The sequence below is a fragment of the Danio aesculapii genome, chromosome 25 (genome assembly GCF_903798145.1).
Source record: "Danio aesculapii chromosome 25, fDanAes4.1, whole genome shotgun sequence".
NCBI lineage: Eukaryota > Metazoa > Chordata > Actinopteri > Cypriniformes > Danionidae > Danio > Danio aesculapii.
In genome coordinates, this window is record NC_079459.1 from 20,043,124 (window position 1) to 20,054,676 (window position 11,553).

The window sequence follows — 11,553 nt, forward strand, 5'->3', positions numbered from 1 at the left end:
TAGAGGTTCCTGCATTGTGTCAAGCGGCCTGAGGGGGGCGGTAAAAGCGGGGACGTTGAACTGAAACGACCATGTGGGGGCCACAGACACCGGTTTTTCTCTTTGTCGTGTGCTAAATTGAAAAATGCAGTTTTCTATTCGCAGATGTTGTCGTATTTGAATAATTAACCCTTAAAATTAGCAATATATTTGCAGTTTTTTTCTTGTGTTTTTACATCAACTTTTATTTTGCCTGATTGTTTTATCACTAGATAGATAGATAGATAGATAGATAGATAGATAGATAGATAGATAGATAGATAGATAGATAGATAGATAGATAGATAGATAGATAGATAGATAGATAGATAGATAAAGCAGGAAGACAGACAGACAGACAGACAGACAGACAGATAGATAGATAGATAGATAGACAGACAGACAGACAGACAGACAGACAGACAGACAGAAAGACAGACAGACAGACAGACAGATAGATAGATAGATAGATAGATAGATAGATAGATAGATAGATAGATAGATAGATAGATAGATAGATAGATAGATAGATAGATAGATAGATAGATAGATAGATAGATAAAGCAGGAAGACAGACAGACAGACAGATAGATAGATAGATAGATAGATAGACAGACAGACAGACAGACAGACAGACAGACAGACAGATAGATAGACAGATAGATAGATAGATAGATAGATAGATAGATAGATAGATAGATAGATAGATAGATAGATAGATAGATAGATAGATAGGTAAGATGGAGAAAGAAAAACAATGAGACAGAAAAACAGATAGATATTTAAACATCTGATATAAGTATTTGTACAAACCCTAATCCTGATCATGCAAATGGCATAACTACACTGTAACAAGAACACCTTAAAATATAGTGTAACCAAATGTAACTGTGTAGGATTGGTCATTACTTAATATATTTATTTTGAGCTGTCTGGCAAGGTGCGCCATCAGAGTGTGCAGCAATTTAGTGGGAGGGATTGGTGCTTTAGTATCTGAGTGTATGTAAAGCAAGAACAGTTAACAGCTGGACAGCAGTCAGCATGCTGGGCTTTTGGATACTGGTGTGGATATGCATCTTCCTCCTCTTTCTCTTCATTCAGATCCAAAGGCCTAAGAAGTTTCCTCCAGGACCTCGTCCTCTGCCATTATTTGGGAATTTATTGGAGCTCAACATCAACAATCCTTTGAAAGACTTTGAGAGGGTACCGTACTACATTCTTCATTTAGCCTATCGTTAGTTTTAAATCTGAAAATAAAAATATTTTAAAATAGCTGCATAACATTCTAACATTGCTTTCAAGAGCTGACAGTTTTATAATATTATTACATTTCAGCCTGACTGATGTCTTAACGCTAAACTTTTTAGCTCGCAGATCGCTATGGAAATATTTACAGTCTGTACTTTGGATCAAAACCATGGGTGGTTCTGAATGGTTTTGAGGCTTTGAAGGAAGCTCTAGTTACTAAGGCTGTGGACTTTGCAGGACGCCCACAGGACCTCATGGTCAACCGTATTACAAAAGGAGGTGGTGAGTCTATTTAAAAATGAACCTTTACTCTTATACCTCTACACAGGCTCTAGTTAATCAATATCCTTTTGAGGTTGCTGGTGTCTTCTTTACATAGAGCTCAAAGAGCAATTTGAGTCTTATCTAACATTACAGCTTAGTACCATTCAGATCCATAAATGACTTATATATTATCACAGGTGTCATTCTGTCTGACTATGGACCTAATTGGAAAGAACACAGACGCTTTGCTCTGATGACCCTAAGGAACTTTGGCCTTGGGAAGCAATCCATGGAAGAGAGAATTCTGGCAGAGGTTTCACACATTATTGATAAATTGGAAAAGAGAGTTGGTAATAATTTTGTTACTTTTTTGTATTTTAAAACAAGAACTTGACATTACTTTAAGGACAATGTAAACTGTGTCTCTGCAGGAACCTCTTTTGACCCTCAAACCATGTTCCACAATGCTGCATCAAATATTATCTGCATTGTTCTGTTTGGGTCCCGTTATGATTACGATGATGAATTTCTCAAGCTTTTCATTCACCTCTACACAGAGAATGCAAAGATTGCTAATGGACCATGGGCCATGGTGAGATGATTTTCAGTTAATCGTTTAATGTAATCAACTACACAAATAAAAAAGAATATTTAGAGATGTTTAGGGACTACACAGATTAATCAAAACATTATTTACATGCAATGGTGTTGCTCCCACCCCCACCCCCCAAAAAAGATTATTAATTACTGACCTTCATGTTGTTCCAAACCATTGAGTCCGTAAATCCAAGAGCTCCCAGATCCTCTACAGACACCAATGGTCCCGACTCATTCAAAGTCCAGAAAAATGCGATCAGCTCTTGTAATTGACATGTATGATACAGGAGAGAAATCAAAGTAAGACCAAAATGTTAAGGCAAGAGACTGGATCAGAGTATGTCAAAATGCCAAAGCTTGTAATTTGCCCCCAGTCTGTAGTGGTGAAAATTCACAATATTGGTCAAGAATGGGCAAACCACAACTCGACGAGAAGATGTTATTGAGTTTGCAAGAGCCCTGAAGGTGTCTTGAGGGATCTGGCACCAAGACGTTAACAACAGATCATTCAAGTCCTGTAGGATGCAAGACTGAGCTGCAATTGATTGAACAGATAAATCAGATCCAAACAATGTTCAGTTGAATTGAGATCTGTGGAATTTGTAGGTCAGGGCAACCCCTTCAATTCTTCATCATGTTCTTTATACCATTTCATTTAACATGAACTAGAAGTTATACTATGGCAAAGGTCACACAATTTTGCAATCATGTTTATGGGAATTTCAACTGGACCTTGTAGGAGAGGAAAAAAAGCCCCTCATCACATGAGTCTAATGGACGATTGTGTATGTATGCAGCATTTACCCACGGAAGATATGGCACAAGGATGCTAAAATGTCATCCTCTGGTCAAAGCTCTGATGGGGAACCCTGGATCTGGCTTTGCAGACTAGGCACACTATCTCAAGACACTAGGGTTCCCTGGTGGAAGGGGCCTCTTTAGATGGGCAATGCCAACACAATCTCACAGCAATTCGTAACTTTTTGATTTAGTGGCTAATTCGTATGAGTTCGTATGATCTAATTCGTACAATTTAGTAAGATTTACTCATCACCCTACGGTTGGGTTTAGGGGTGGGGTTGGGTTGGGTTGGATGCCACGCCTCCTTCTTAAAATCGTACATTTTCATAAGAACTAAATTAGCCACTAAACTGACAAAACGTAAAATAGTTACGCTTTTTTGAGACATCAGGCTGGAAATGCACACACTGTTCAGAAATGGTTTGAAGAACATGATGAAGAATTGAAGGTGTTGCCCTGACCTACAAATTCCGCAGATCTCAATGCAACCGAGCATTGTTGGGATCTGATTCATATGTTCAATCCATTACAGCTCAGTCTTGCAACCTACAAGACTGTCTTACAAGACCTATCTGCTGTTAATGTCTTAAAGCTAGATCCCTCAGGAGAACTTCAGGGGTCTTGTAGACTTAAATACATTGACTGATAGCTAACTGTTTTGACAGCATGTGAAGAACCAGCAGTTTATTAGGAAGATGGTCATAATTTTTTACACAAATTCAGACCTCTCATAATGAACTGTCTCTGTTTTATTGCAGATATATGATACATTTCCTATGTGTAGATATCTGCCCCTGCCCTTTAGGAAGGCTTTTGCAAATGCCAGCAAAGCCAGAGAGCTGTCTACACAACTGGTCAAGGAGCACAAAAAAACATGGGTTCCAGGAGAGCCCAGAGACTTCATTGACTGCTATTTGGATGAGCTGGATAAGGTGAGTAGACATCTGTTATTGTATTGTTTTGTAAAAGCACAATATATTGGAACAATGTTTTTTTTTTTACAGATATTACGGATTTTGAGTATCAGTAGACTGTCTGCTTAATATCTGTTGATACTGTTCCTTCAACAGACATTAATCTGACTATACAAAACTTTGCAAGTACATGTCAACTTACACTAACCCTAAGCCTAACCTCAACTCTAAACCCAACCTGACAGTCTACTTATAATCTAATGAGAATTAGTTGGCATGTAGATGCAATGTAACTTAAATTTAACAAACGGACCATCAAAATAATGTGTGATCCGGATTTTTCCTTTACCCCCGATATGGTCAATACACATTATTATCTGTTTATCAGTCTGTTATCACCATTTTTTATTGCTTTATCAGTATTGGTCAGAATTTGAATGTCAATGTGTCCCCGGTATTTTATTAACTGAATGAAAATCTAATCTTCGGTTATTTTAACTTCACCAGAGAGGAAATGATGGCTCCTCCTTTTCTGAAGCTCAACTTATCCTGTACGTTCTGGATTTGCACTTTGCAGGGACTGACACAACATCCAACACCCTCCTCACAGGATTTCTCTACCTCATGACCCACCCAGAAGTTCAAGGTCTGTGTTTCGACTGTATTTTAATCAATTTGATCATTGCTTTGTCAAGTTTGGTTTTTGTTTGTTGGACTTTTAGGTTGTACTAGTAGAAGTTTGTGCAGACGGTGGCTCAGTGTTTAGCACTGTCACCTTACAGCAAGAAGGTTGCTGGTTCAATTCAATTCAATTCAATTCACCTTTATTTGTATAGCGCTTATACAATGTAGATTGTGTCAAAGCAGCTTCACATAAAAGGTCACAGTAAATAGGAACAGTGTAGTTCAGTTTGTAGTGTTTAAGTTCAGTTCAGTTTAGCTCAGTTCAGTGTGGTTTAATAATCACTACTGAGAGTCCAAATATTGAAGAGCAAATCCAACGATGCGCAGCTCTACAGATCCTGAACCATGCAAGCCAGTGGCGACAGCGGAGAGGGAAAAAAAACTTCACTAAAGGTGGAAGTGAAGAAAAAAAAAACCTTGAGAGAAACCAGGCTCAGTTGGGCACGACCATTTTAATTTCTCCGCTGGCCAAACGTCTTGTGCAGAGCTGCAGTCTCAGTGGCGGAGGCTGGAAGCTGGCCTCAGCGAAGACTCGTCTGTCTCTGGAGCGTCATAGGAAACAGTCTCATGTTCTCCACTCTTCCATGACCATCGCAGTAGCTGCTCAGGATTCGGCCTGGTCCAGGATATGGAAACCTTGGGATCATCTCGTCGTTGGTCTTGGATCGAATCAGTGACTCTGCATAGTCTGAGGGCCTCGGGAAGAGTATCCCCAGGTGGAAATGGAGAATAAAGAAAATAATTAGCGTAGCTGATGTTCACAGTGTATATCAGCAAGATGCATAACCTGTGTGGAAGCCCCCTAAGTGGTGCACTAAGTGTATGCTTTACTGAACAGATAGGTCTTTAATCTAGTTTTGAATTGGGAGAGTGTGTCTGAGCCTCGGACGTTATCAGGAAGGCTATTCCAGAGTTTAGGAGCTATAAATGAGAAGGCTCGACCTCCTTTACTCGACTTTGCTATTCTAGGTACTACCAGAAGTCCTGAGTTTTGAGATCTTAAAGAGCGAGTTGGATTGTAGCGAGACAGAAGATTGGTTAGATAAGCAGGAGCTAGATTATTTAGAGCTTTATATGTAAGAAGCAATATTTTAAATTCAATACGAAACTTAACAGGCAGCCAGTGTAAGGAGGATAAAATTGGGGTGATGTGATCAAATTTTCTAGACCTGGTTAGAACTCTGGCAGCTGCATTTTGTACTAATTGAAGTTTGTTAATAGAGGATGCTGGGCAGCCAGCAAACAGAGCATTACAGTAGTCCAGCCTAGAAGTCATAAAAGCATGGACTAGCTTTTCTGCATCTGAGATGGATAGCATACTTCGTAACTTAGCTATATTTCTCAGATGAAAGAAAGCAGTTTTTGTGACATGGGAAATATGATTTTTAAAAGTTAAATTGCTGTCTAATATGACACCCAGATCTTTTATAGTAGAACTAATGCTAACTTTGTATCCCTCTAATTGTAGATCGAGTTGTGAGATCTGCTGTGTACAGGATTTAGGCCCAATAAGTAATAATTCTGTTTTGTCTGAGTTTAAGAGAAGATAATTGTTGGTCATCCAGTCTTTAACATCTTTAATACACTCAGTTAGCTTGGACAGATTAGACGTCTCGTCAGGTTTAGTTGAAATATATAATTGAGTATCATCTGCATAGCAGTGAAAGCTGATCCCATGTCTTCTAATAATGTCTCCCAGGGGTAGCATGTATATTGTAAACAGTAAAGGGCCTAAAACTGATCCTTGAGGCACCCCGTATTTTACTGGGCTGATTTGTGAAGGCTGTCCATTTATATTTACAAACTGGTAACGGTCAGATAAGTATGACTTAAGCCATTGTAGGGCCTGTCCTTGGACACCTGTAGACTTTAAGCGATTAATAAGGATACCATGGTCAATGGTGTCAAATGCCGCACTAAGATCGAGTAGAACTAATAGCGAGATGCACCCTTGGTCAGCAGCTAGGAGTAAATCGTTGGTTATTTTCACTAATGCAGTTTCTGTACTGTGATGAGCTCTGAAACCTGACTGAAACACTTCAAAAACATTGTTGGTCTGCAGAAAGGAGCATAATTGAGCAGAAACAACTTTTTCTAGTATTTTAGATATAAATGGAAGGTTTGAAATAGGCCTATAATTAGCTAAGTTGCTGGGTTCCAGTTGTGGTTTCTTAATAATAGGTTTAATAACAGCTAACTTGTAAGGATTTGGAACATGGCCTAAAGATAAAGAAGAGTTGATAATGTTAAGAAGAGGTTCTCCTATAACAGGTAGCAATTCTTTCAGTAACTTTGTTGGAATTGGGTCCAATATACACGTAGCTGATTTAGAGCTATTTATAATTTTGTCTAGCTCTTCCTGTTCTATGATTTTAAAGCACTGTAGGTTATTTAGATTCAGAGGCGTGTTTACTGGATCTGAAGTATAAGGCGGTGCAGAAAGTTTAATATCTCCTATTTTCTGTCTAAAGCCTTCTATTTTATCACTGAAAAAATTCATGAAGTCATCACTACTAATTTGCGGTGGAACGTTTTGTTCCAAAGATGACCGATTATTTGTTAATTTAGCGATGGTGTTAAATAAGAATCTAGGATTGTTTTGATTATTTTCTATCAGTTTGCGGAGGTGCTCAGCCCTGGCAGATTTTAAAGCCCTCCTATAGCTGGACATACTGTCTTTGTATGCAATTCTAAAGACTTCTAAATTAGTTTTTTTCCATTTACGTTCCAGGGCACGGGTTGCTGTTTTGAGAGCGCGGGTATGACTATTATACCACGGTGTAGTTTTATTCTCTCTAGTCTTTTTTAGTTTGATGGGTGCCACAGTATTTAAAGTGCTAGTAAAGATGGCATCCATACTGCTGGTTACTACATCAAGGTCATTTGCGTTTGCGGGTGCATTTCGAAGTAGAGAAAGATCAGGTAAGTTATTTATAAATTCATCTTTAGTGGACGGAACAATAGTTCTACTAGGACGATATATCGGAGCGGATCTGCTAATTTCAGGTAAACACAGCTTACATAGTAAGAGGTAGTGGTCTGTAATATCATCACTTTGTGGTATAATGTCTACATCAGTGACCTCAATTCCATAAGACAGAATTAGATCTAGTGTATGCTTTAGGCGATGAGTTGGACCAATAACATTTTGCTTTATTCCTAGTGAGACCAGCAAGTCCGTAAACGCGAGCCCTAACGTGTCGTTAGCGTCATCTATGTGGATGTTAAAGTCTCCTACAATTAGTATTTTATCAGTTTTAACTAGTAAGTCAGAGATAAAATCAGAAAACTCTTTTAGAAAATTGACATAGGGTCCTGGAGGTCTATATATGGTGATTAGAGCGAGAGATAACATAGGTTTTTGCATAGTGTTTGGAAGGACAACATTAAGCGCTAGTACTTCAAAGAAGCTAAACATAAGTCCGTTTCTCTGATTAACATTAAGAATATCACTAAAGATTGACGCAACTCCACCACCACGACCAGTTTGACGAGCCTCATGCTTATATAAGAATCCTGGAGGAGCTGCTTCATTTAAACTAATATAGTCATTTTGTTTCAGCCAGGTTTCAGTAAGACAGAGTGCATTAAGATTGTTATCTGTTATTATTTCATTTATGATAAGTGCTTTAGGTGCTAGTGACCTGATGTTTAGGAGACCAAGCTTCATGAAATTTGTATTTTCACTTTTTCGTGTTTTTTCTGGTTTAATTCTTAATAGATTATTTTTGGAGCACACAGTACGTTTGTTTCTTGATCTAATAATACGAGGAACAGACACAGTCTCTATGTGGTTAGTTAGGTATGCATTACTGTTATTTATGTGGGACGAATAGGCGTCTGTGTGGCTAAATTGTGAGTTTTGTGAATTTTTACTTACTAGTCAGATAGAGCGAAGTATTCTGGTGATGTTGTCCGACAGGAGTTCAGCTCCAGCTCGACTGGGGTGCAGCCCATCAGCGCGGAAAAGCCTAGGACGCTCCCAGAAAAGATTCCAGTTATTGGCAAAGAGCAATTTCTGTTCTTCACACCATGTTAATAGCCATTCATTCAGAGCAAAAAGTCTACTGAACCTTTCATTTCCTCGGCGGTAGGTAGGAAGCGGTCCAGAAACGATGATCTGCGTGGCGGGCGAAGTGCGTCGAACCGTCTCGATCAGGCTCCTGAAGTCCTTCTTCAGGATCTCCGTCTGCCGGAGCCCGGTGTCGTTCGTCCCCACGTGGAGGACGGCGGCACCGAGGCTCTCGGCAGCGCTCAGGATAGTAGGTATCTGTGCAGAAATATTCTTAACTCGGGCACCAGGGAAGCAGAAAGTGCGTACTTTGTTACCTTTGGAGGAAGTGGAGCGGACGTGGCGGACGATTGAGTCGCCAATGATGGCAACATCGCGACCCGTCTCGCGGAGAGGGGCGAAGCGGTTCTCCGTGGGGATCTCGAACACCGGAGGAGGAGACGTTCTGCCCCGGGACCTGGCAAGCACCTTACGCGGTTGCACCCAGGGGCCGTGGTAGCCGGGAGTCGGCGTGAACGACGCCTGGGTGCACCGCGTCCTCGGTGCGCTGGGCCTGGACAGAGAAACACGCGGGGTTGAAGAAACTGGGAGATTGTCGTTGTATCGGACACTTACCTCAGACGAGCGAGTACGGGTTAAGAGCAGAGCCCTGATGCCCTCTCGCTTCGTCTCCAGCGAGCGAATCTGGGACTCCACCGCTTCCAGCTCCAGCTCCAGCGCCTCCATCGATGCCTCTCCTGCACTCAAGGACAGACACGCAAGCGACATTGTACAAGGTGAAGAGCAAAGCCAGAAAGTGAGAAAATAAATGAGTGAAAGGGGTTGGTAGCTTTAGCTGACCAGCGGTGCTAGCAGGCTAAAGCTACAAACACCAAGCGGATGCTCGAGAGACAGAACGTTTAAAAGTAGATTTGTTTGTATGAGTGTGTTAGGGGATTGTTCACCCCAAGTAGGAGAGATAAATATTTAGTGAATGAGGAGGTATTTTAAGATAAAAATGTAAATTGCGAATCTAAACTCCAAACAAACGCAGCGAACTCCAAACAAACGCAGCGAAGCAGTGCCAGCTGGGTCAGTTGACATTTCTGTGTGGAGTTTGCATGTTCTCCTCATGTTTGCATGGGTTTCTTCCGGGTACTCCAGTTTCCCCTACAGTTCAAAGACGTGCTTTAGGTGAATTGAATGAACTAAATTGGCCGTAGTGTATGAGTGTATGTGTGTGATAGAGTGTATGGGTGTTTCCCAGTACTGGGTTGCGGCTGGAAGGGCGTCCGCTGCGTAAAACATGCTGGAATAGTTGGCGATTCATTCCGCTGTGGTGACCCCTGATAAATAAGGTACTAAGCCGAAGGAAAATGATTGAATAAATAATAGAAGTTCCTGATTCCATTGTTCCAATTTTGAGGTTGTTTCTATGGTTAGTCATTGGTTCATTGATTATGTTCACCTGTGTCTGGTTTAGTTACATGTCATCTTGCTTATATGTCCTCAGTTCATACAGGTTAGACTATCGTTATAGTATTATTTTTGCATTGATGTCATGCTGTTGGACCCTCATTGAAGCAGAACCAAAATAATGCAACAAAACATTGCTGGCTGACAAAGGGAATCCTTGAACAAATCTAAGAAGCATATTTTTTTACAACTTTTACCAATGGGGACTCCACGAAAACCATTACAGTAACTCTGGTTTACTGGAAAAGTGTGCTATATGAACGTAGTGCATATAACCACAAAATGTTGAGTAACTAAACAAGACAAAGGTGGATGTAATCAACCAACCAATACACAACCAGAGGAAGAAAGTATAAAGGCAAACCAAGAAAGTACAAATTAAAAGAAAGTGAAATTGACAGCGTTAGCTTATACATTTTTCATTTTAACAGCAAAATGCCAGCAAGAGATTGATGATGTTCTGGAGGGTAAAGATCAGGCATCTTATGAAGACAGACACAATATGCCGTACACACAGGCTGTGATTCATGAGGTTCAGCGTGTCGCTAACACTGTACCACTAAGTGTGTTTCACTGCACCACAAAAGACACAGAGCTAATGGGCTACAGCATCCCAAAGGTGAGGAAACCTTCTATATAAGAAGAGTTTAGTCTGTTTAAAATCCTAATTTTGAAACTTTTTCCTCAAGGGAACTTTTGTGATTCCTAACCTCGGTTCTGTACTAAAAGAAGAAGGTCAGTGGAAGTTCCCTCATGAGTTCAACCCAGCAAACTTCCTGAATGAGCAGGGCCAGTTTGAGAAGCCTGAAGCCTTTGTGCCTTTTTCAGCAGGTAACTGTTCAGAATCAGAAAGAGATGCAGATGTAGTCCTTTAATGTAGTCCATTTAAGTGTCTTTTGTTAATTGTGTACAATCGTATTCGGTGAACAGGTCCACGTGTGTGTCTTGGTGAGGGTCTTGCACGTATGGAGCTCTTCCTTGTCATGGTCACTCTGTTGCGCCGTTTCCAGTTTCTGTGGCCGAATGATGCCGGGGAACCAGATTATACCCCTGTTTACGGGGTCACCCTCACGCCCCAGCCCTACAGAATGCACATTAAGCGCAGAGAGACTGTCAGAATATGATTTGTATGTAAAATTTTTGTTGCAAAAATGCTATGATGTCAATATTTTAAAAACAGTATGCATCATGACTGGTCGAAAACATTATAAAAAAGAATTGTAATGCATCATGAAGACAGGCCTTGAATAAAAGCTTAGCTGACAAGTGTGAATGCATACCAGTGTGGCTTTGTTGTGCTATCAAAACTGAATAAAACTGGAAATAAAGTCTTCAGTGCTACATGATCCAGCAGAAATCATTCTAATATGATTATTTGAAAACACTTCTAGCACTTTCATTGCTGGAAGAAATCATATTTTTATTACCGGTGGTACCTTTTTGATATACACTCACCGGACACTTTATTAGGTACGCCTTATTAGTACCTGGTTGGACCCCCTTTTGCCTTCAAAACTGCCTTAATCCTTCATGGCATAGATTCAACAAGGTTCTAGAAAT

At 40.3% G+C, this 11,553-nt stretch overlaps 2 protein-coding genes across 3 annotated transcripts; one reads left to right on the forward strand and one right to left on the reverse strand.

The window, feature by feature from the left end:
* Window positions 1–1,014: 1,014 nt before the first annotated feature.
* LOC130219246 (cytochrome P450 2F2) lies at window positions 1,015–11,266 on the forward strand. The gene is made up of 9 exons (XM_056451568.1): window positions 1,015–1,221; window positions 1,386–1,548; window positions 1,728–1,880; window positions 1,962–2,122; window positions 3,687–3,860; window positions 4,350–4,488; window positions 10,425–10,612; window positions 10,683–10,824; window positions 10,924–11,266. Exons 1-9 carry the CDS (start codon window positions 1,060–1,062, stop codon window positions 11,115–11,117), a joined length of 1,476 nt encoding a protein of 491 aa, XP_056307543.1. The 5' UTR covers window positions 1,015–1,059; the 3' UTR covers window positions 11,118–11,266.
* On the reverse strand, window positions 4,924–9,595 carry LOC130219247 (uncharacterized). 2 transcript variants are annotated; one of them, XM_056451570.1, is made up of 2 exons: window positions 8,407–9,595; window positions 4,924–5,214 (listed from the first exon to the last, which is right to left on the reverse strand). In XM_056451570.1, the coding sequence occupies exon 1, from the start codon at window positions 9,304–9,306 to the stop codon at window positions 8,410–8,412; it is 897 nt and encodes a 298-aa protein (XP_056307545.1). In that variant the 5' UTR covers window positions 9,307–9,595; the 3' UTR covers window positions 4,924–5,214; window positions 8,407–8,409. The 2 variants fall into 2 exon arrangements, with proteins under 2 accessions (XP_056307545.1, XP_056307544.1); XM_056451569.1 differs by having other exon boundaries at window positions 4,924–5,222.
* Window positions 11,267–11,553: the final 287 nt, after the last annotated feature.